Source organism: Vanellus vanellus (assembly GCF_965231255.1).
Source record: "Vanellus vanellus genome assembly, chromosome: 6".
NCBI classification, from domain to species: Eukaryota; Metazoa; Chordata; class Aves; order Charadriiformes; family Charadriidae; genus Vanellus; species Vanellus vanellus.
Window position 1 is genome coordinate 62613470 of NC_138911.1, and position 24913 is coordinate 62638382.

Genomic DNA, 24913 nt, shown 5'->3' on the forward strand with positions numbered 1-24913 from the left:
GCTGGAAATAGCTCGTTTGCATTTTTTTGTTCTTTTTCCCACGTAAGGGAGATGAGATGTTTTCCATTCTCCTTTTTCGTGTGGCTTGATTTCTCCTTCTTAAAAAAAAATAAATTAATTTTAAATAAATACTCGTGAGGAAACACCCTCCTCCCCCCAAACCCAGCTACCAACAAACAGCAACAAAACCACAGAGTTAAATTCAAATAATGTGAAGCGACTCATTTGAAACCCACAGACACAAGTGGAGTCAGAACTTTAGATTGAGACTGGCCTAAATTGCCCCATTGGTATTAAAGGACTCCTTAAACAGCCTAAGATCTTGGCTGTTGTATTAACTAGGCATGACCCGATGCGTTATGGGCTGGACTTGCAGGCTTTTTTCTCTTTTCCTTTGTGGGTTTTAAATCTCTCCTGTAATGTTACTTGAATGTAGGTTTTTAATGGCTTAATTGAGTTGTCAATAGGAAGCCTTTTCTTTTTTTTTTTTTTTTTTTTTTATTCCAAGTAAAAAAAAAAATAATGCAAATTGACATGGATAAAATGCATTTGAAGATCTATTCAGTATTTTGTTTTTCATTCTTTTATGTCTGTTTTCCACGTCCCAAATAAGGGGATGTTAATATAGCTTCTGCATTGTTGGGTGTACGGCTGGTCTCATGCTTGATGATTTACTAAGCTCAAATCAGAAATAGAGTCGAGTAAAAAAATCTTTTGATAGTTTGAAACCCAATTACTACTGATCACGAGGGCTCGGCGTACCAAGAAAACGAAAAGCTGATTTTCGGTAATGTGACGACTGCCAAAATATGAAGGAATACCAGATGTTATTTTAAAAAAGTGCCATTGCAGAGTCCTTGGAAAGAGAGAGTGAGCGAGTGTAAGTGAACAGGCATATGTGGATTTTACTAATATTCAAATGAAGTGTAGAACTGAAAAGAAAGAATTCGCAACAGTTTAGCTGTTAAAACCTCCTTCACGTTCCCGCAAACGCCTGGTCAGGACCCTTATCAAATGCAGCAGTTTTGCTACATTTTCTGAAGAGCACAATTTAAATCACAGGCAAAAAAAATAATAATCCTCACATCAAAAAGATAATAAAGTTGAGATCTGTGCTTTTCATTTTATTTGTTTTATGTATATAAATGCCAAAATTCAGCCTATGTAATTGGAGAGACAGACGTGAACCTGAAGGCTTTACAGGAATGTTAGGTGAAACTAGGAACAAGCATTTTCCCTCTCTGCCACCTTTTTTTCCTTACGACCCCTGGTTCAGTTCCTGGTTTTGTGTTGCCTTTTCCAGCTCTTTGTCCCATCTCCCGCATGTGTATCTGTGTGCCTGTGTGTGCCTCTCTGTGTGTGTGTGTGCGTGTGGCTGTTTTTTTTTAATATTTTGACACTCTGCTCCCCCTTAATAGGAATTCTTCCTAGAAATAGCGCGCACATTTCTAAAGGACCCTTTTCACAGTCCTTTTCTTTTGGCTCTAAAATGATGTATATGTAATTGGTAATTAAAGGTGCAAGCTCTCTTCAATATAAACAATATTGCTCAATGTTAGATCATTAAAGGGAACCACAGCACTAAATAATTACCTTTTGCATCGTGACACGCTGTTCGCAGCCATCCGCTCCCTTCCCAGCAGTCCCTGTTCAGCGCAGGGTTACGGTTACATTTTCGCTGAGGCAAGGAGGCATCTTTTCATGATATAAATTGGTGAATTAATTATGTAGCATTGTCTCCAAACTCCTTTTAAACTTAGATTAAGGGGAAAAAGGTAATTACTGGTTTTCGGAAGGAGTGTTGTGCTGCGTATTTGGTAAGGTCGGTGCGAGTTAGGAAACGGAAGCCTTCCCGTGCCCATCCTCTGCTCCAGCAGGACGGTCCGTGCTCGGGCGCATCTCTGGGGTCCCCGTCCCCTTTTCCTGCTGCCGCTGGTGCTGCTGCTCTCCGCTGTTCCTGAGCTCTGATGCAACTTGTAATACAGCTGGTGGATACACCGATCAATTATTTATTCTGGAAGGCAAAACCGGGGGCGATTCTTTTTCTAAACTGCCTTTTTCAAGGCTTAGCCATTTTTGTTGCCAGGTAATACATTTCACCTTCTACCTCCTGCCCCCTTCCTATGTGGGGTTTTTTATTGCAATTTGATGAAGAGTGGGACAAAACATTCGCTTTCGGTCAGGAGGAGAATCCAGATCTGGATTGTAACATCTGTTTATCTCGGTCTCGCTTCTTTTGAGATATTTGTGTGACTTGCTTTCCCCAGGAAATCCGTAAGCAAACCGCTCGGGCTAACAGAGAACATTTTTCCTCCTATTCCTTTAATCCTGATTCGATTAGAGGTCTCACTTGCTGATTTACATACTGTTAGTTCCTCTGTTTTGTTCAGCCCAAATCCTATAGTCCTTGCAGAGGCAAAACAGCCTTAGGCAAAAGTCAGTGGAAATTTTGCCCGAGTAAAGACCAAGGTTTGTATCATTTGGCAGTTACACGGCGGAACAAGAGAAAACAAACCAAAAAACACGTTTTGCCCCAGAAATAGATTGTGATCCGTAATTATTTTATAATGTAAGAATTATCTTCAAAATACCCATTGAAAATGCACTGTCTTTTATTAATTGTGAAATGAGAAGTTACTTATTTCTCAGAAACTCGTGCAGGTCACTCAGAAGTGCTTTCCTGGTCTTTGCGGGTAACGGTATGAAATCCAGCAGGTCCATGGGCAAGATCTAAACAAAAAACTTTTATTAACCTATATAGCAACTGCAGGGGTATATGACATCGGGAAAACGAGTGGAAGATTTCAGGCTCGCCAGTATTCCAGTATGTTAAATAAGTGCCTCATTCTCTTTCCCCCTGTAGACACTTTTGAAACCCTTTTAACTTCCCATGAGACTGTACCCTGCTTGCCTTCCTCTTGCAAACAGTTTGCCGTAATTCGTGCTAATGGGTGGTCATTTAACCTTGCCGGTATCTTTGTACTAATTTCGTATGCCACACGGAGCCTGGTCCTGCTTGTTGGGAGCACGCGAGTACTTTTTCCCCCCTCTCTCTGAAATCGGAGAGGTTCGGGTGCATCAGCCTTGCTGGATGGGGCCTTGGCCAGATGGCTGGGAGGTGCGGTGGGAACGAGAAGGTGGGGTAAAAAGAGAGGAAGTATTTCAGAAAGGGACTCGGGGCTCGAGCGTTTGCAAAATGGCTCTTTGCTGATCTCCTTGCAGCGCTGGCAGCAGTGGGAAGGAGCTGTCAGGAGAGCTATGCCAGGTCAGCCTTTCCATTTTGTCTCAGGCAGGCTTGGTTGCAAAACGCATTGAAATCATTCTGGGAGAGCGGAAAAGCTGAAAAATAAAAGAAAGATCTAATCAGTCTTGGCTTCTTTGGGCGGGTGAGGGGAGGCTGGGCCTCTCGTGATGTCTGCGAACATTCAAAGCAATGTCTTTCTCTTCTCCCCTCGCCCCTTTCCTCCCTCTTTCTCCTTGTCCGTGTAAAGCAGAGGCTGACCATGTGGAACCGGCACTCGCCGACGAGGATGAGAGCCTGGCAATAGCAGAGCCGGGCGGCATCAGCATCGCCGCAGGCGGGACAGACCCCGACTTGTTAACCTGTGGACAGTGTCAGATGAACTTCCCGCTGGGAGACATCTTGGTTTTTATAGAGCACAAGAGAAAACAGTGCAATGGCACTGGTGGTGCCTGCTATGAAAAGAGCATGGATAAGAGCAGCCCTCCCCCCTCCTCACGCGCCGAGCTCAGGAAAGTGTCAGAGCCAGTGGAAATCGGGATCCAAGTCACACCCGATGAAGAAGACCGTCTTCTCACGCCTACAAAAGGAATTTGCCCCAAGCAGGAGAACATTGCAGGTACAGCATGTTTTACACTCAATCAACTGCCTAGGTAATCTTTTAACGAGAGCCCTCTAGAAAGTGCCATGAAACAGAGGCTTCAGTAACAGGTCTTTATGGGAGCCATCGGTCTGGAGGATCCTCACGGCTACACGGGGCTCAGCAGAGCTGTCCACCCCATGTTTCATTCAGCGTAGCTATCTGCGCAGGGCCAGCTCCCGGAGAGAGGGGACTCTCGATCCCCCGGGAGAGCCCAGTGGCAGCCTGGACACATAGGAAAAAGCAGAAGGTCGGGGTCAGAAACGATTTCAGGAGCGTCTTTAAGCAGGTTGCAGTGGTGGAAGGATAAGGGGCTTTGGCGAGATACTCAATTCAGTCCAGTTGAGACACCCTTTGTAACACACAGACCCTCTGGGAAGGACTGAATCCTGACCCCACTGAAGACAGTGGAAAAATCCTCTTCCCGCTGACTGCAGTGAGAAGAGGATTTGGTGGCGAGGGCTAAAGTGGGGGTTCATTAAGTCCTTGCTTGTTCCTTCTGCTGGGGCAGATGTCAGCTTCCTGGTGTGCATTGCCGCCTGCGCCGCCTGTCCCGGCTGTCTGCAGATGGCTGGAGTTGGGTGGGCGACACCTCCATTCACATGCATGCCCCAAACAGGGCTTCGGGAGGGCACAGGCTAGCTCGGGTGAGCAAATTGCAGGCATTTCTTTTTCTCAAACTCTCAGAGGCGGTGCAGTTAACATCTACTCAGCGAATAACACCCCCCCCCACCCCCCCCCCCCAAGGCCCCTGCCCCGGCTCCGAGGTGGGCAGGTGGGCGATGGTACCCACCTGGGCGAGATGCCATGCACCGAACGCCCGTCGGCGCGGGGCCTTCCTCCCCGCTGCAGGTGTGTTCCTCCGCAGCGGTGAAAGGAAGGCTCTGCTCCCGGCTAGCGAGTGGGGGGTTTTGTGTTACGCAGCAGAGGATCTCCCCTCAAACAGGCCTTTTTTGTTCAAATCGACTGTATCCCATACACAAGACCAGTGGCAATTTGTCTTTGCCGCCGCTACCCGAATTTCTCTAGGAATTGTCATATGGGATGAGATCTGACAGTCCAGGATCGTGTCTGTAGTAGAGATGTTCCCATGAGGGGATCCCCAGAAGACTTGTAAGAGGCTTCTGTCTTTACAGTTGAAGCTTAGGAGATTCCCGCTTTTAGCATTGGAGGTCTCTGAGTCAATCCCCAGCATCTCTGACGGGCTTGGCCATCGTATAAATGAGGATGTGGGCTTTGAACTGCTGCAGTCTTCAGCTCTCCAGATGATCTGCCTCTTTAGAGAGGGCATATGCCACCCATTGACTACCTCGTTGTCTTCTAGGAATCTTTTTTGGGTGCAGTCACCATCTTGGCATGGGGCAGCTGGTGGCTTTGGGGACGTTAGCAGTGGCAGTCTATGCTGTAGCATTGTAAGCAACCCTACTCCATCCTTTCCTCATCCTTTTTCAACTTTCCCCATCCTTTTGCAGTTGTGAACACATTTCTTGGCAGAGATGACTACCTTATGGTGTAGCATCTTTGAAGGCTGGATTTCCTTCCCATTTGGTGGGAGCAGAAGAGAAGTGTTCAGGACCTTCTCCCCCAGTCTGCTGAAGGCCTCCTGAACGGTGCTGAGCACCCTCAATAGCTGTTCATCTCTGTTCAAGCTGATGGCGTTCAGCCCCTTGCAGAGTGTGCCCAGTGCTTAGTGAGGTTGGTCCAGGAGACCCATGCTGTAGCTGCAGTCCAGATCTCATCTCTCACTAATCTCTGCCCAAGTTTAGCCCTTATTCCTTAGTGGAATATGACAATGGCTGGAATACGATGCCGTCCCATCCCAGCTTCTGGGGGTCAGCATCGATATAACCAACGCTTTTGCCATGAGGAAAATCTGCTGGGGGAAAGGGCGAAAGGGGTGTTCACACGTGGAAAAGGCATAAAAAAAAATAAAGTAAAAGCCAGTCTGGAGCACCTAATCTCTTTCAGACTAAACTGAATATCAAATGAAAATATGTAGGAAAGATTTTGAATTCAGAAAAATAAAAGGGTTTATCGTTTGATTGGCATTTTCTCAGCAGTGCACGGAGATAGGGACATCCACTAAATAGTGCAGTAATAATGCTTTCTCAATTAGGAGCCCAGCTCTGAGATAAAAAGGTGCAGTGTCCTTCCATATTTTTTTTAATAGCAGCGGATAGTTTTCAATAGTAGGATAAAAGCCTCACATTACAGCCATGGAGGGTAGCCATGAAAAACCCACAGAAGTCATTCACTGGAAAGGCTTTAGTGGGATATACCAAACCCCTTATTTATATTTCAATAGAAAGGCTTTCTGCATTAGCCAAGAAAATCAGAATCTGCATTTAACATTAAAGGTATTTCCCAGTGAGCGGCTGTAGAGCATTGTTGTTAGATTTGTTAAAAAAAGAGACTAAATACGATTTCATAAAAGGGAAACTTAATCTCTAAGGCAGCTTTCTCCCACCCCGCCACCCCCTCCCTTTATTTTTTTATTTTTTTGGTAATAATGCAACAGCCTACAGTATTTTTACTTTATATGTGACGAAAGATATTCTTAGCCTTTCTGTACTGCGACAGGAAGAATGAATTTCTTTATTCCACCAAGAAATATGTAAAATAATCCCTTAGAAGTACGGGGAGATATGTTTGTTCAAAGCATTTAAAATGTTATTTTAATCAAAGGCACAAAACACTCTACATGCTGTGTCAGCTAAAGGAGACCATTACATTTTAACAGCAAATCATGCTCTTTTTCCCCCTCCTAGCCAGCCCCCCCCCTTTGAAACTAACTTTTTTTTTTATTAAATAAAAAGGCGAAAAAGATTAAAGAATAAAAAAACTTCAGTGGCTCAAATGTATAAAGTAATTTAATATGGTGGAAGCATTAATTATTTTAGCTTAATTGAATTCTGAGGACTGCAGTAGTTGCATTTTTGTAGACAAGCTCTGTTTATTATTTCTTTGTGTAGATTAACAGTAAAGGAAACATAGATAACTTTCAGTTATTTATTGTAAAATAAATGTGTCAATTCATGTGTAAAGCAAGCTGTTCAAAGATAATTGAGTCTTTATATTTGAAGAGGGAAACCAGAAATCACCCACTTGCCACTCCGGCTCCCTGAAATATGCTGCCACCGCTGCTGCCCTCAAATAGGTTTCAGCTCCTCTCCTTGATCTTGTGTTATTTTTCCAGACCTTCTTATTTGGTCGAAATGATTTGCGCGGCCTTCCGCGGTGTGCCTAAGCCGCCAACCCTCACAGCTTCCCATGGCTGAGTGCAGGGAGGGTATGTCAAGCGCTGAGCTTGGCTCTGCCATTGCACCTCTCTTCCCTCTGGGCGTGATGTTGGGATGAGCGTTCGCCCTGACGCAGGGTGCTCCGGGTTCCTGAGGTCTTCCCTCTTCTCTTTGCCCTTTTTTTCTTTGTGTTTGCTTTTCTTTCTTTCTTTCTTGGTAGCTGCTTGCTCTGGTCACTGAATGGCTCTTGACCATGCAACAGACCTTGTACTGCTTTGAGGGAGGCAGGTAGAGCTCAGGAGCCTGCAAGAATCTGCATGCACGCAACGCAAATCTCCAACTGACATTTCTACATATCGGTAGAGACAAAGGCAACTTTATCTCTGCAGTCAGCTTTTAAAGACCTTCTGATGATGAAGTCTGTCATTTTTTCCCGACTTGTAACTTGCAAATCCACACTTTTCAAGGCACTTCCCTTTAGTTACCACTGTCCGTAAGGTGTGTGGTGGCATGTTAGCTGGCACTGGGAGGACGTGACTTGCTTAGGAGCAGTCTGTCCTGTAAAGTTGTTTTTTTTGTTTTTTTCAAATTGGCTGACCTGTTTGAAAATCGGTTCTCGTACAGAGGGTGTGATAGTATCAAACAGATGTACCAGATTGCTGCACAGCAAAACACAGCCAGGCCAATGAGTTGGCTAGGAGTTATCAGTCACTGCTGCTTTTGCTTCACCGCTGGCAGGTATTTTGGAAACAATTAGGCCACCGTTGTATTTTATACATCTTTTTATCTTTCATATTTATCAGATCTTGGGCGTAACCAGGTGACCTGTCCTGGCTGAAGAAGGCCCTGGGGAGGTGGCTCCTGCTGTCCTTTGACTGATGGTATCTCCTCTCCTCCTCACAGGCCCTGCTCGGCTCACAGGCCACCAGGCTGTTTGTTAGCAGGGCTCTCTGAAATGATCCAGATTAAAGAAAAATTACTGGTTGGCTTGTTTTTAATGCTGGATGGTTTCAGAGAACCACGGCAGAGAGGAGGGAGCCCTGGTGGGGCAGGCACCACATGGACCAGACCTTCTCCACCTTCACTGGCTGGTCTGCGTGCTCCAGGCAGCGTACCCTCGCAGACAGACAACCACACCAGCAGCAGAGGTTCATTAAGACAGCATAGTTAATTTCTGCAAAGATGGTACTAGGAAAGGGGAGGGAGTTGATTGGAATTCCTTGTTCATCCCGTCCCGGCCACCAGTGCTGGGCGCCATACATTATGTACTTGAACTAGATGTGCATCGTGAAAAAAGGCTCCCTGTCAGAGGCAGGATTTAACTGCAACCCCTGCTCCACGAATGTTCATTTCAGGCTTTTGAATGGTAAAACTGCCAGTGAGAGAAACTAAATAACTCGCATGTGCTGGAAGCCAGAGATAAACACCGCCGCAGGTTGCCATGAAATAGGCTATTTGATATATTTAGAATTGTTATTTTTCTCCAAATTAAGATTAGTTAAATCCATGTGTGTTGTGTGAGTGATTGTTAACTCAATGGCATGGATTATCCTTTTTTCAAATCATGACAGCTAATTATTATTGCTGTCTACCCTGAGACATTCACTTACAATGTACCATTATGGACCCGCGCACCCATATTAACTGTAGGACTCAGACAGCCATCGTGATGCCTTCGCACGTGAGGGGAGGAAAACGCAAGCTGAAACAACCCGAGGCCGGTGGCAGCGATGTTGGGCAGGTTGGGGAGAGGTGTCCTGAGCAGCGCTGAGCCGGCGCGGGGCACGGGAGCCATCCCCTTCCCGAGGCCGCTGTGACTACGGGTCCGGCCGCCAACGTCTCCCCAGGGCGGTGGGTCTTGCAGGAGTGACTCGTCAAAGCCAGCCTAGGAAAAATGTTACGTGAGGACGAAGAGGCTTCCAGAAGTGTGTGGTAACAGAGCCTGAGAAATTCGGGTTGCAGCTGAAATCCATTTTGTGAGGCTTTTCCAGGCTTGTATCTTCCCTCACATCTGCCAGGCTTTCCCTGAGCGCAGAGGAGTTACCTGGCCGCCTCCTCCTCCTCCTCCTCTGCTGCTTCTCCAGGTATTTAGCAATGTGTTTTGCTAATTGGAGCGACTGAGCAGCATTGGGGGGGGGGAGGTCACACACACAGGGAGGGTGTCAGCCGCAGCTCCCCTGAGAGCGGGGATAACGAGCAAAGCCTCCTGCACCCTGGGGACCTCGGCTGAGGTCCTGCCTTGCGTCCTGGGGACAAAAACAAGCCGGGTGATCTCACCCAGAGCCCTGCTTGCGCCGGGGGAGCCTGGCTCTCCTCTGGGGACAGGGCACCCCCAGCCCGCCGGAGAGGCCTGCGGCGGCAGCTGCCCTCCCCTGGCTCGCTTGTGGCTTCAGGCCTGATGAGGGGCTGTGCCGAAACATTGACGGCTTAAAGTTTTCAGGCTGCCGGGTGAGGCCAGGTGGAGGGGACGTGATCCCCCCTCTCGGGGATCCTGAGGGGGGCTGGAGCGGAGGGTGGTTCCCCTCGGTTTTCCCCCCAAGTTGGCAGCGAGGGATGGCATGGCTGCGGCGAGCAGCCCGTTCATCCCGGCAAGAGTTAAAGGTGAGCAACCTGCTGATTACAAAACCCTTTCTTCCCCTTGCTTGAACCTCCACCGCACCCTTGTGGCTCCGCTCCAGCGCCCGCTGCTCAGCCCCAGCCCCGGGGGCCACCAGCCGCCCTCTCCCCGCTGCCATCCCAGCTTGGCCCCAGCCGTGTCCTGCCCGTGGTCCGGCCCCACCAGCCCACCGAGGCTTTCCCGGCATCCCCGAGAGTCAAGTGTGCAATTAATCACTCTGAGTTTTAAAAACAGCCAAAAAAAAAAAAAAAAAGACGAAACCACCCCGCTGAGGAATATTACACCCTCGATTCTCCCTGCCGGTTTTAGCTTTTTATTTTGTTCCTCTCACCATCCTGTTGGTTTTTTTGTTTCTTTGTGTTTTTTTTTTTTTTCCCCAAAGTCCTTTTTCTACACCCCGTGTGCGGTTATCTGGACGCCTTCCCACGAGGCCGGGATGGCAGGTACTGTGGGGGGGTCCTGCTCGCCCCACGCTGCTCCGCTGTCACCCCTGAAACCGGCGGTGCCGTGCCACGTGGATGGGGCGGCGGACGCAGGGACCTGCCCCCGAAGGCGTGGGGTGACAAACTGCGAAACGGGGGCTCGCTGCTGTTGTTTTCTCTCGCTCTAATCTCTCTTAGTTATAGTCATCTTCGGTTTTACGGGTGACAATGCTAGGTAAAACCTTTTCGACAGAAGTGCCATTTCGCAGGCTGATGAGAGGGGATTGAAGAAGGTCATTCGGTACACGTGGCCAGAGTCTTCTCGCTCCGGGGTGGATGCGTATCGGGAGTCACTCCTTTAAGAGCAAAACTTTCTCATTTTCAAGAGCTTGGCACTGCTGTTACCCTCTTTTAATTCAGTGGAAGGACTCTGGACTTACTCAGAGGTAGAGCCCAGTCAAAATGTCACCCAAGAAAATGGTTTGTTGCCTTTATTTATACTTGGGCCACGTGTGAGAGACCGAAACCATATGTGTATCTCTGATTACTATTAGCATGGAAAGATTGGTAGATTTTTTAGACAATGCTAATGGTAAATGATAAAAAGGCACCGCTCAGCCAGTCATTACTCATTTTTCTTTGCAACTTTGTGAGCAACTCTTAGGAGCAAAGTAAAAGTAGTGACCAACCATCCTATAGACAGCTTTGGTGTTTGTGTGGATGTGAGTAATAGCAATAGGCTTGTGCTCGGCGGGGTATTGATTGCAAGAAAGGAGTTTGTGTGGTTCGCAGGGGAATTTTGCACTGGGATGTAGGTGAAGGAAAGCCGGTTGTGTGGAAGTACTAGAAAACAGAAAAGCACCCGTATAGATAGGAGAAGCTGCTGTTCCTCTCTGACGGTGAATAAATACATAAAGGCACAGAAATGGTTCCTTTTCTTCAGCAGGACAGAAGTGCTGCTATAGCATGAGGCTGCCTCCCTTCATGTCTGTTCCATAGATTGTTTTTCTTTCTCAGCCCGTGTTTGAACTGCGCTGCCTATACACACAGTGGCCAAATCGGCTGTGACATAAAGGTTGAACCTTGCTAGGGTTTTTGGGAGATTGGAACATTTTTCTATCATAACTGGAGAAAAAAAACCAAAACAAAAACCTGTGAAGTAATCATACTTTTTGTACAAGAAAGGCTTGGATTTCTATGTCATGTCACATAACTTCAAAGGGCGTAGATTTGGGGCTGAGTTTCAGCGCTGGCTTCGGTGGGTGTGTGGGAAGATGGGAACCTGGAGGGTGAGAAATAGAGGAGAGAAGCCAGGTGTAGCAGTAAAACCGTGTTTCTCAGTGGACAGCCCTGGAAGCCTGGAGAAACAGGGTAGCTTTCGGCTTGGGAGACGCGCGTGCTCGGTCTGAGGAGAGCATCCTTTTCAGCATGGTTCCTTCTCCCCGTTCCCTCCCACCCTCCAAATGGTAATTGGTGGGCTGTGCAGTAGAAATGTTAAAAAAAAAAAAAAAAAAAAAAAGAAGAAGAAGAAAAAGTGGGTGGGTGGGGTATCTAGGGATTTGGTGTCTAAGCTCAGGAGTTAAGCCGGAAATCCCAGAGATGTAATGAAAACAAAACGGACTTTTCACTCGCGCTGTGGCATTCTGGCAGTGAGAACGCTTTCGTGAGCCAATGTTTTCATTGTAGGTTTTCTCGAGAGAAGTAGTGGAAACGAATCGTTAACCCCTTAACAGGAACGAATGTGGTTGCTGCAGCCGGGAGAGGAGAGCCGTCTTGGCTCCTCGTTGCCTCGTTGGAGAGCTTGGGGGTGTGTGTATGTTTGTGTGTAGTGGGGAAGGTGGGGTAGATACCGCTTGTAAGGAGTTTAATAATCTTAATGGCAGATGTGAAGTGGTTACTTAGCGGTTGTTGTTTTTTCCTCTTTGCATGTACGCCTTTGCCGAAAGATTCGAGCGCGATCAGCACAAACCACTGTTATGCCCAACAGCTCTTAAAACTCGCTTTTTCTCCCTGGCATTTGGTAGCGTTATTTCTTGAGTGAGAAAAGGGGGACACTGCTCGCCGGTCCCTCGGCAGGGTCATAAAAGCTGCAGATGGAAAAGACCTACCGAGTAGCAGATCCCAGTTTTCTAGGAAAGTGGAAGTACAGGATGCATGTCTGTCACAGGCGTGTTACGTATGTAGCTTTAAATGTCCAGCAGCCTTGGACGGCGTTCAGCGTTAGAGTAAGCCCCTTCATTAAAAGCAAGGGAGTTTGGGGAGGAAGGGAGGTGGGAGTCATTAATCTAATTTACCTTAACAGCCACTTTTGGTGAAGAGATTGTGTATCCCTGTCCTCCGTGCTCTGATTAGGCTGCATTTTCCTTCGATATTTTATTTCACCTTTTGATCACGGCTGGCACTTACCATATTTCTCTCTCCACTCTCCCATTAGGGTATTTTATCTGCGCGTATTTTTGCAAGCGGTATAGAGCATCAGCCCCCTGCTCTAGCTAAAGAGCATCTCTTCCACCCTTTAGCATCTCAGAACAGCAATTAAAATCATTGTACACCTTCTCCCAGCTGCCCTAGATCCTCCGGGCCAGCCCTGGCACGCAGGTTGTGGGACTCTGGGTGCTGTGCAGACTTCGGATGTAATTGCAGAGCTGCTGCAAGGGGCCGCGTCTCTGCAGCTGACCTTGCTCAGCGCGCCTGGCCTCTGAATAGATGTTTGCCTTCTTTCTTCCCACTTTGACAGCTCTCTCCCCCCCGCCCCCCTGCACACTCCAGCCCCTCACTCTGCCCCAGCCCGCTCCTCCTCTGCCCTACGCTGGGAAAGCACCGCGGCGGGGAGGTATTTGCGGCTGAAACTGCCTTGGCAATGAGCAGAGCCTCGGTTCTCCCGCACACCCCTGTTTGAAGAAGGGAAAACTAAGAAAGGAAAGAGATACCGCTGAATAAATGATGGTTCTACGTGTTTTTTTTTTTTTTTTTTTAATACCACGCTGCTTTCGTAATGGTCATTTAAACAAGGTGGAGTGGTGGGGGAGGAGAATACAAGACGAGACTGCAGACAGGGATTAAACAGCCCGCTTCTTCTTTTAAGACATTTATTATTTTCAGAGTCAAACCTGCAGCCAGCTAATGTAACTGTGAAAGTCTCCTTTGAGTTACTGGCGAGGCGCTCTGAAGTCTTCTGGTATAGCTGATGTAGTTACGTGCAGGCAAAATCCAGATTTGAATTTAGCACCTACTTGTTTTATTTTCTTTATTAAACCAACTCCCGGCTCATTTTTTCCTTTCAATACCGGCTTTTCGTTTCCCGTTTTCTAGAGTGCCCTATTACTAGCTCATAAAGAGAGTTAGAAACTGAAGGGAAGTTTCCTGAGCAAGAAGGAATTTTTTTTTTTCTTTTTGGGGCCGCCTTTTTCTTTTTTTTTTTTTTTTTTTTTTTTTCTTCCCCCTATGGCTTGGCCGGGAGCCAACCTGTCTTTCAACAAGTAGAGAGCCATTCCAAGTTGAAATTTATAGAGCAGAGTCCAGGTTCAAGGGCTGAAGCCCGCCAACAGCTCCAGCCTCTTTGTTACTGATTAATTCTGCAAGCGGTTCAGCTGGTTTGCTCACTTCTGCCTGCTCTTCCCAGCACTGCCGCGCTTCCCAGCCGGCTGCCTGCCGCTGCTTCCCCTGCTTCTCAGCAGCGCTATTCCCCCTTCACTGTAGAGCAACCCCCCAAATTCATTTTAACCCCATGCAGTCCAAGCTGCACCGCGTCGGCTTGACGGTAAAATTACAAAAAATCCTTTCCCTCCGCTTTTTTTTCCTGCTTTTTTTTTCTTTTTTTTTTTTTTCCCCCCCCTCCTTTTTTTCTTTTCCCTACAGCTAATTTTAAATATCTGGAACTTCCCATTGAACTTCAGCTCGTATTAACGATTACTTCTTGGTGTCGTTTGGAACCCAAGTTCCCGGGTTTTAATTAGTTTACTCAAACGCACGCAGCGGGGCAAAATGGTTTCTTTCAGCTTTACCTGCAAAGGATGTTTCCCGTCTCAGCGAGGGGGTTTCCCTGGCGGAGGGATTTGAAAGGCAGAAGTTTTCAAGTGGTCTCAATATGGGGCCCCACAAGAGTGAGTGTGGGAGGTGAGGGGGAGAAAGAGCAGGAAGAAAAAAGGAGCGGAAAAAAAAAAACCAAAACAACAAGAGTTTGGGAAAGTACCTTGAAATGAGGATGGTCCCAATCCTGCAAGCAACTGGATGTGAAATCATAACTTTATTGACGTCAGTGGGGGTTTTGCCATTGGCTTTGGCGAAGGCAGGATTTCATCCTTAGCCTGCGCCGGGCTGTAGGTACGCCAAGGGTCTCCTCGCAGTCAGTGGGATTACTGATGCGCAGAAAGTGAAGCATGTCTGTAAGCGTTGGCAGGATTAAGATCTGTGCTGGTATTTTCAGACCAAGTGAAATGCATGTGGGAGGTTTTTAAAGAAGAAAGTGCATGGGAGGTTTTAAAAAAGGAGAGTGTAGCGGAGCCTGCCATTTTTAAGTGCCTTGGGGAAAAACCTGGGTTGCTATTAAAAATATCGGAGGACTAATGTGTTACTAATTGTGACACAATTAACTTCTTAAAAGTATTCGATTGTGAGTCCCAAGAAAATAAAAAGATGGGGATGAGCAGCTAGAAATTCGGGCCCGTGTTTCAGTTTAAACATTTCTTTTTTATTAACTAGAAATAAAAGCAAGCCTAGAGGTTCACTTTTCGGTGCATCTTGATTACTCTGCTCCTAGAAGTCTACTTATGCGTAGGTTATTTAAAGAATTAAAAAAGGACAACAACAAAGAAAAGGAGCTCAAACCCAGTAGCTGTCTGAGACCCCTCTATGTGGCTTTACCACAAAGCTCTTAAATTCTTGTTTAAACATTTCTCCAGAGCTGTTACTCGGGAAATAAAAATGTGTGCTGTTTGTCTATAGCAGATTAAAAGTTTACCTTTAATGTGACAGCTTCTCAAATCTAGTGTCGGAAACACGCCTCTATTTTATGGTATTATGAAACAGGTCTGGAGCAGAAACAATATATTTAACTAAGAGGGAACGAGAGAGAATTTGTGGGTTTCTTTTTTTAATGGTTTATAACCAGAGACCTTTCCTGTGTCTGTCTCTGAAATTTTTGTGCATACAAGTGGCCAGCACATGTAAACCACACATTGAAATTTAACAGTTAACCTTAAAAAATCTGAAGTTCAATGGAACTTTTTTTTTTTTTAGTCTACGGGCAGCTCTTTGTAATGATCTGGCAGAGAATTTGAAAGTCCTTTTTTTTTTTTTTTTCTGCAAAACATTCGTAATTTCAGCAGTAGAAAACCGAAGCACACCCGAGCTCTGAGAAGGCTCTCTCTCACATCTGCCTCCGCCTGTGTGCCGATTCCCTGGGGTCCCATTTATAACAATCTAACAAGATAGAATCTGCCTTTGAGTATCAGTAAATATGGCTAAAGATCACAAAACTGTACTCATAATTGTTCAAGACTAAAAGGCAGAATATAGTGTTTGATTAATGTTTATGGTACAGGGCCTTCTTGCAGAAAGAAGTTAAAAAACAGTAACCCCCAACCCCCCTCTAAAAAAAAATCCCTGAGCCCGACTCCAGCCCCCTCAGACTCCACCGAAGGATACCGTCCTCACTGTGCAAAGTTCATCATTTAAGATGATGCACTTTGGGTTTGGATTTTGAGGTTGATCGAGGATACCCAATTGGAGCTGTTTCTTGCAAGGGATGCAGAAAGTAGTTTGCTGTTAGCAGCACCAAGTACACAGGAGTGAAGGACATCCTTGCTGGCCACCATAACCACCCATCCCTGCATCCCTCCATCCCTCGGGTCAGGGGGCTTTTGACAGAGTGTTGCCTTGGACTCACCTCATCCCTACCACGTCTGCTCTGTGGGTGAGGAAAAACACCCTCAATCCTCAGTGCTCCCTACCTGACAATTAGTGTTCATTAGAAATATTTGAGCAGGGGGAGGTTACGGATGCAGCGTGTCTGTCAGAGACCCCTAGCAAAGGCACCTGCTTGTTTTGGAAGGACTGACGAGCTGGATTGGTGAGGTCTCTGTTAGCGCCGGAGCCTTGCGGCTGCTCAGGCTATGGTTTGTGCCGGGCCACCAGCGGCTTTGCAGCAAGCCTTCCTTAGGTGGGGTGATGCACCGGTTGTCCTCGCTCCCTCGATGGGAAGCTTGGGAACTCCTATTGTCTTTGCTGTTGGGAGACTTCCCTGCTGTCTGGAAGGGTTTATTTTTTTGAGCGATAGTGGGTGGAGAATACAATACAGATGGATCTGTTTCTCTTTCATTAGCTCTTTTAAGCCACTTGTTTAAATGTGTTCGCTTTGCTTCTCAAACGGTAAATGTCAATGTTCAAATATCACTGTTCAACACAAAAAAAATTTGACAAAATAAAAAAAATAGACCTTTGAAAAAGCCCAGGTCAGGACTTCGTTAAAATGCTGGCCTAGAAATGGCAAAGGTGTGTCTGGACATGCACAAAGTGGGGAAGATGCGGGGAGATTCGGGGCTCGTTGACATTCAGGGCTGGTCCTTACTGGGGGCTCCTGCCCGGAGCAGGTCCTGTGGGGGCAACCGGTGGTGGGGGGAGAGCTGCGGCCAGCGAGTGGGGCTGGGCGCTGGCGCTGGCGAGGGCGCCCGCGGGATGTGCTGAGAGGGTGGCTGTGACTTTTGCGGTGAAAACCCCACGTTTTGGGGAACAGGGTAAGGGTACAGAGAGGAAAACCTGGAAGGGCAGATGTGCGTACGCTCCAGTGGAGTTTGTTTCTTACTGAGGAAACCATGGCCTTTTGGGGTGAGACGCTAACTGGGGTGTGCAGAGCACTGCACTGGCAGAAATACCACCCCAGCATGCCACCACTGGAGAACCTTGGCACTTCTAAAATCATGCTTGATTACTTCTGTTTCCCACCCTCCTGTCCCTACGCTTCTCCCAGCCCTGGCTGTGCGATGGCAGTGCTGCGCAGAGCCTAAACCCTGTCCCCGGTAACCCTTCTCCCGGGCAGGTACGCGTGGTTTGATGGGTGAAGCACAGGAGACCATCAGCCCTTTCTCCAAAACCCTGCAAGCCCACCTTTGTTCCCGGGAGTGGAGCAAGTCCAGGAATTTTTAGCGTTCCTTTGCTGTCAGTTTTAACCCTCCCCGTCTCTTTGCCAGCGCCAGCTTTAGAACGCCCACGGGAGATATGCAGATAGGCACTCGCGTTTCTCGGATGAGGCAGAAAAGATGTGAATGGCTTGATTTTCCAAAGCACCCGGCTGCGTCCAGCGGGGGCTCGGGGCAGCCTGCCACGCTCAGCACCCCTCTGGATGAGGCCACAAGCGCCACCGTCCCAAATGACAGCAGGGAGAGGGGTGATGGCCGGGGAGGCTGCCCTCTGGTTCACTGCTCACAGCCCTGCCCTTTTGTGCGTGCGTTGATATTTTTGAACAATCCCAAATCCCTCCGGTTCTCCCTGCCATTAGCAAGTTCCCCCCCTCCCAACTCCTCGGTAAAATGGTTAGATTAAACAAATGTGAAATCACAGGCAGGGCAGCGGGGAGGGTGGCGATCTCGCCCATCCCCTCTCGCAGCCCGCGTGCTGCCGGTGAGGATGGATGGATGGATGGATGGATGGATGGATGGATGGATGGATGGAGGATGAGAGGCGTCATGCTACTTCCCCGAGACTCGGCAGCGCTGCCACTGCGGGCACGGCGCCAGAAGATGGCTTCTGCCTCGTAATTCAATAAGGATCTGAGGAAATTTCACTTTGGAGCGTACGATAGGGCCCTTCCCCGCGCCGGGGAGATGGGAGCCCCGGAGCCACGTGCCTCAGGCGAGAGAGATGCTGTCCGAGTTTGGCCGGGTCGGGACCAGGCTGAGTGCCCTCACCTCCCCTGTGGGTGCCGGTCCCAAAAGGAGCTGGGACTCCTTCATGCTGCATCCCTATAACTGGGTGCTGAGGAAGAGGAGGAAGCAGGGGGGATGGGGGGGGGGGGAGAAAAGAAAAGATCTGTGACAAAATCATGCGACACCCACGTAAATATTGTTTGTATGAATTGGGTCCTTCATCTTTTGTTAGCAGCAGCTTGTTAATTAACAGCAGATTAGTGCTGCTTTCTTCTGACACATGAATATATTTTGGGCTAGAAAATACTTGTACTCAATAAAACTGTGTGACTGAACAATTCAGAAAGTACCAGCGGAGCGCCGTAATGGATTCCCTTTTCATCCCCTCCCCCCTGCCTCCTCCTCCTCCTGCTCTAAATGCAAGCAGATTTCTGCAGTCTAGTGCAGAAGAGACATGTTAAACACAGCTAAATAAATCATGTTTACTCTTGGCGTTCTCGGTAGTGAAAAATCTGTTGGCTGTTTTTACTTCCTTATTTCTCAGCATTTGCTTCCTACCTGTTTTTGAGCCCGTGCCCAGAAATAGTAGTTTTGTCAAACGAGTGGATTATGCCAACCAGCAGTTCCCTCTGCCAAGGAAGCTGCTGGATCGCAAAACCCGGTGACTTCTTTCTTACAGTGACACTGAGATTCTCCCCCTTCTCCTCCCCCCCATATTAGAATAGAAAATAAAAGTATTAAAATCTGGAGAAGGAGAAAACGTAACCAGATCCTGGCAGTTTAAGAGCCCAGATTAAGGAAAGTTTAACTTCTGTTCCAGAAGCCCTCCTTTAAGCTGTTGGTGGAGGTGAAAGCGCTGGAGATAGCAATAATAGGAACCAGACGTTTTCCCTTTCTCGTTATCATTCCTTGTCCTGTTCCCCCTCACAAATGGGTGTGGGTTTTGTTTCAGCTGTTGGGTTTTTTTTTTTCCCCGCCCTCTACAGAGAGCTGTACAGCTGGGAGGGAGAGGTAACTAAGCCTTTATTTTAACCGAGTCGGCTCACAAGCTCTGCTGTTGCAGGCAGCGGGTGAACTCTGGTTTTGGGGCCGAATTCTGCTCCTGACCCTGTGCTCCTGGGTGGCCCCATAAACCTCTTGCTGCTGAAGGGGCTGAGCTCCCTTTGCAAGGTGGGGCGAATGCAGACGTGACAAAGCTGTGCACAGCTATATGTGCGTGTATATATGTATGTATATATATGTGGCACATCGGCTGTCGTCAGCAGAGCTGCGTTGAGTGGAGGGGAGTGTAGCCCAAAAGGTAACTAACTCTGTCTTGATGCAATCCTGGGTATAAAGTGCTCCTCTTTGACCTCAAGTGGCAACTTTTTAGCCTGGACCCAGGCTCTGTGCTGCTGTTATCCCAGATGTCAGTGATCCCAGATGTGACTGTGCCGTGGATTATGAGCCTGGTGGACTCTCCCTGTTTGGTTTTAAAATTAGAAAAAAGATCCTTTTTCCCATCAGAGCTTTGCATGTATTTACTCTTTGATCACATTGGAAGGGCCTTATCCTGTCTCCAGAGGAGCTTTAGTTCTGCTTTCGGTGGTAGCAGGGATCTGGCCCGTGCTGAATATTAGCATTTTAATGGCTTACTTAAAACCCCGTTGCTGGTACACGCACAGGGCTGCCGGCACCAGGAAAGTCCGGCTCTGGGGTTTTGCAAAGCGATGTTGCAGGCTGCAGTGCCGGCTGAAAGAGAGGAGCGGGGACGGCCCATTTGTCAGAGATTATTAGTATTGTCAATAATAACATGTCTACAGAAGCCAAATTAATTCCTTCTTCCACTTTACTAAGTCCAAGAAATGCCAGATCAGTTTCAGAACAGGGGAAAAAAATAAACAGAATCAAAGTTTGTATGTTATGATTCCGCTGAATTTCTGGTGGGAATACTCTGCGATAGAAATGATATTTCCACAGAGGCTTTGGCTGCCAGTTTGCTTAATTACATTAAATAGTGGTATAAACCTCGGCAGAACATAAACCTCTGTTACAGCCAGTCATTAGAATATTGAATCATAAGGAATAATGATACCAGTGCTAACGTGTTATAACAGTCTTTATTATATTACTGATTGAAGTGTTATTTAAAAAATAAGGTTTGTTGTAGCGGTTTAGGTGTGCATGCATATTTTCTCTGATCACCTATTAAGAGGCTGAAGACTGGATTTGAATTTATTACAGGGAAATAAAAGGCTTGCTTAGAGGAAGAACTACTCGATCACTGCTTATGATTTTACAATTTGATTCCGCTTGTCCTTAAGGAAGGTTCATAATGCTTGCGTCGGAAATGCCATCTACATCGAGAAAATTAGGGTTAAAAGGACTACTTTGTTGAAACTAATTACAGGCTAGTTCAATTTTTTAGTTGGTGACATTTTAGAGATTTTGCTTGTAATGCAAGAGGTTACAGAAAGATTTGGTTAGGCTGTGATGTACAGCACTAAGCTGCCGTTTGAATGTATTGACATTTTCATCAGAAACGAAACAAAAACCTACTAGCTTTTATTTTAATGGGGCGATAGGTATGAATTTAATATCACTTTCTTATCCTGACCATGAATGTTTGAAGGAATTCTTTTGCTTCACCTCAGTGTGTACAGTATCTCTGTTTGGTTCTCCTTGTCTCTTTTTTTTTTTTTTTTTTTTTTTGGTACAATTTCCTGGGTAATCAACTTCAGGTTCCATTTTAAGCAGACCTGATAATAAAAAGCTTTTTTGTGTGTCTTATACTTTTATCTCGTGGAGAAAGATGCTGTTCTGTACAAATAAGTGAGTGAATTGGGAGTTACGGGGGATCTGGTCCAGAAAAATATAACTCAGAAAAAATGTCATGTACGCAGAACGGTTCTTGGTTTCTTGTAGTTGGCTTTGCTCATAGTTTTGTGTCATAGTGAAAGGAGTAAGGGGTTGTTTTCGTACCGTACTTGTGCTTTACCTCGCCTGGTGCAGGGTTCAGTTATCCTGTCTAATTAGCAGCTGTGACTGGCCAAATCCTTCTCAGATCCAAGTCGTTGGGTGAAACTTCTCATTGTGCTATTTAGCAGCAGGATTGGGCGCAGGTTCGCAACGTGCTTCCTCGTGCAAACGAAACGCCGGGTTATTATTTCCCTTTTCTAACTTACACTGTAGTCTGAACTAGATTCCTGGTTGCCGGTTTATTTGTCTGCTTTCGCTCGCTATTTAAAAGCTAGTTAATTTTCTAGCCTCTTTTCCATTCAGAGAGCATTATTTACTCAGTTGTGCTGGTGTCCAGTAAATCGAGGACTGAAGCTTTAGATCCTCAGGGTCCCCCTCGTTTGCTGGATTGTTTTACCATCTCCAGTTGATTGCGCCACTCATTTAATTTGACGGATTCAGTTATCAGACTTGGGCCCGCTTGTACACACGCAGCTGGATTGGTTTTCCCCTGAGAGATCCAAAACTCAAAGGGAATCCTCATTTTAAGAATCTGTGTTGCTTCAGCCCTCTCCCTGATCACTTGCCCTGTTTTGCTTGTGTGAGTTTGCTTGGCGTTAGCGAAATGCTCTGCTGAGTGTGAACGTGCTCCCTGCACAAGGGAAAATTTCCAAATTATAAACTAGCAGTTTAATGGGACCCCCCCCAACACTGTTATATTACTCGAAGTGTAATGTATGTGTTCACACTGGGCAGGTAGACTATTTTTCACATGGAAATTCAGCACTTATAAAGTGCCTACACTTACATTGCTTTAGGCAAGGGGTGAGCCCCAAAACCCAGGAGCTGTGGTTCTCTGCCCAAGCTAATTGTGTCTCTATGTTAAGTTGGTCCATCTGTGCTTTGCAGGGACATCGGCATCACCTGATGGTCCTCCTTCGCATTTCCAGCAGTGAAACAGTTAACGGCGCTGCTGCTTAATATGTTGCTGTTACAGAGTCTTTTTAGTTTCCAGGACATTTAATGAAATCAGGTGGATGTCATTAGCTGATTTTCACAGATGGGGAGACTGAGGCACAGAGGGGCAGAGTGACTTCATCTGCCTCTCTTTCCCCAAGTTCCCTCCCCTACCAGGAATTATTTTTGCTACCAAACAGCTGAAGAGCTGCTGAAGCCTCATCCTGCCTAATTCCACCCGTGGTTTTTTTTTTTTTTTTAATTATTTTATTTTTTTTAGTGTGGGCCAGGGGAAAAACTTCAAAAATACTAGTAGAAGGCAAACTTTGGAGCAAGGAAGAGATACTTTCCCGAGCAGCAAATGCTGCTGTTGTCTTTTCCAGAGGCCGTATTCTGCCCTAGGATAGGTGTGTGCAGTGCAGTGTCTGCAGGTGTAAGCAGGGCTCAGTTCCGAATGGCCAAGGCAGAGAAGTCCACCGCTGTTACTGGCTCCTGGCTATCTGGGGGTCTTCCCTGCCCACTTCACTTCCTTCATTTTAGCCTCTTGACCATGCCGTTGTGGTCAAGCCCTCGGATTATTTGTAGTGGTATTTCACTCTCTAGCTGCCTGTATATATTATTTTGCCTTTTGGAAACAGCTCTTTTCATCACTGAGTTCCTTTATTAATTCCAGGGCCCGTTAAATTGCGTCAGTTGTCTGTTGAGGTGCTTATATGTTTCCGTTGCATCAGAAATATTTTTGCTGCTATATAGAAATATTCACAGTATGATGAGGACTAAAAATTTTAATCCCCACAAGGATTTTTACAACCATTGAAACTCCCCAGGACTCAATTACAAGAGTTGGGGAACAAACTTGGGAAAATTGATGAACTGTTTATTGTCAACCCTTTATGTCTTTTGGAAAACAAACTCCGCGAATCAGGGTGATTATTGTTGTTTGTTAGTTTATTGCGGTAGCTTCTGGACATTGCAGCTCGGATCAGGGCACCATTGTGTTAGGCGCTCCGCACCCCCGGAGCGAGAGCTGGGCTCTGCTTGGGAGCGTTTTGGGGCTGAACAAACCAGACAGGCAGAGGGCGGGAAGGGGAACGCCGAGCTCCGGGACGGGACCGTGCCCATGGGTGTGCGCCCCGGCACCCTTCCCAGCCCAGAGCCCTGTCTGCAAGACGGCCCTCCTGAGATGAGAAAATGCCCTGCGTTAGATTTATATCGCGTCTGTTGATAACCTGTATTTACCTTACGATGTTTTAGACCCAATCCTGCCCTTGTTTCACCTGCTCTCACCCCTGGTTGCTCTCGTAGCAGAGGGATACGGTCCTCCTGGGGCAAAGCCTTGCGTGCGTGGGGTGGGCAGAGGGCACAGTGGAAGGAGGAGATGAATGCAGCCTCGGGGTGGACGAGAGTCCTTTTTCTTGTGTGTTTATTTGGGGTGAGTCAAGATAGTTCGTTTTTTTTTCGCTAAGCTTTGTGTTCAAAGCAGAGACAAGGGGCCGGGTTTGGATGAGCATCAGGTGGAAGGGGGGACGGGTCCTGCAGGAGCCCCTGCGGGGACCCGGCTTGTAGGGATGCTGCCGTGTGGCACCTGGATGCCCCCGTGGGCCCCCATCCCGGCCCAGGAGCCAGTCCAGTGGCAACCCACACCGCCATTTCCTAAAAGACGGGTTTTGGCACTGCATAAGCAATCTTGCAGGCACAATGTGGGCTACTTCTGGAAATCCACATGGTCTCTTAGGTAAGTAGAAATCTCCACAGCCTGCCCTTGATGCCTGAGCCTCCAAAATGCCATGCGCAAATATGTGGCCAACCTAAAATGTGGATTTTTACGCAGCGAGAAGAGTTGCATGCTCAAAACAGGATATTTAGATAAATTAGGATATTTATTAACCACACGGGGTGTTCCAAGTTCAGTTTATTTATCTTTGTAAAGTGCTTCCAGATCTTTGCGTGGAAGGCACTAGAGAAATGAAAGGCGTATTATTATTATTATTGTTATTATTGTTGTTGTTGTTATTATTATTATTATTACAGCATCTAACTACTGACAGGCAACCACAGCTGCACGCTCAATTCAAGCCACTTAAATTTAGGGGCTGATTTTTACAGTATTGACTCTTAATACTTTTTCCCATTGACTCCATATGCTGAAATGTGTGTTCACCTGCCCTGCTGAAGTATCATTATTCTCCAGAAATATGTAAATGGGGTGCTTTTAAAGAAAGGAAGAAAATGTGGCATAAATATTAAGTATTCACATTTATATGGTAGAACTCAACTGCCATTTAAGAAGGGCTCCAGAGCAACCAACTCTATGAGCTGGTAGTTGCTTCTCTGTCATTAAAAATGAAAATGCATTGATTAAAATAAAGCCAAGAAATCTGGTAGACAAAGGATAACATTTATGGTGTTCAAGGGTCTGACACGAGCTACGACCAGCCCAGGAAATGGAGAGCTGAGTTTCACAGCCAAGCGCTGCGATCAGTACGGTTGTGCACAGCCGCTGCCGCCTGTGTGTTGTGTAATATCACACTTCACCCGCCCACACACACCTAGAGACAACAGGCATCTTCGAAAGGTCTCGGCATTATTCAGAGGAAAGACTCCCAGCAATACCCTTGCATGGTGTTTAACCTTATCTTTACTTATGTTTAGGCGTTTCTTCTTTTTTTTTTTTTTTTTTTTCCTTTCTCCTTCCCTTCTCCTTTCTTTTTTTTCCCTTTTCTTTCCTCTGGTACATCAATAGTGGGTACTTTTGTATCTCCGAAAACGGAGCAGATATGGGGGGAAAAATCCCATTAGCTCCATGATGTGTTTTCACGGCAGCTCTGAAGGTTCCGGTCATGGCCGTTTTGTGCATTTTGTAGCATTGTCCTCATGCTGTTATTATTACTACTATTTTTTTTTTTTCAAAGTAGAGTTGGAATGTTACAGTCTGAAGACACCAGCTAATTATTAAATGGTACCTAGACTAGCTTTCTTTAGATTTTAAAATAGGAAA

General features: G+C 46.7%; 1 protein-coding gene across 1 annotated transcript in view; it reads left to right on the forward strand.

Annotated features, from left to right (window-relative positions):
- Positions 1–3499: 3499 nt before the first annotated feature.
- BCL11B (BCL11 transcription factor B) overlaps positions 3500–24913 on the forward strand; it is a gene marked incomplete at its 3' end in the record, with an annotated part of 77920 nt that continues 56506 nt past the window's right edge. The window contains exon 1 of the mRNA XM_082485599.1: positions 3500–3860. Within this exon, the coding sequence (XP_082341725.1) occupies positions 3620–3860 (241 nt within the window). The 5' untranslated portion in view covers positions 3500–3619. The remainder of the gene's footprint in view (positions 3861–24913) is intronic.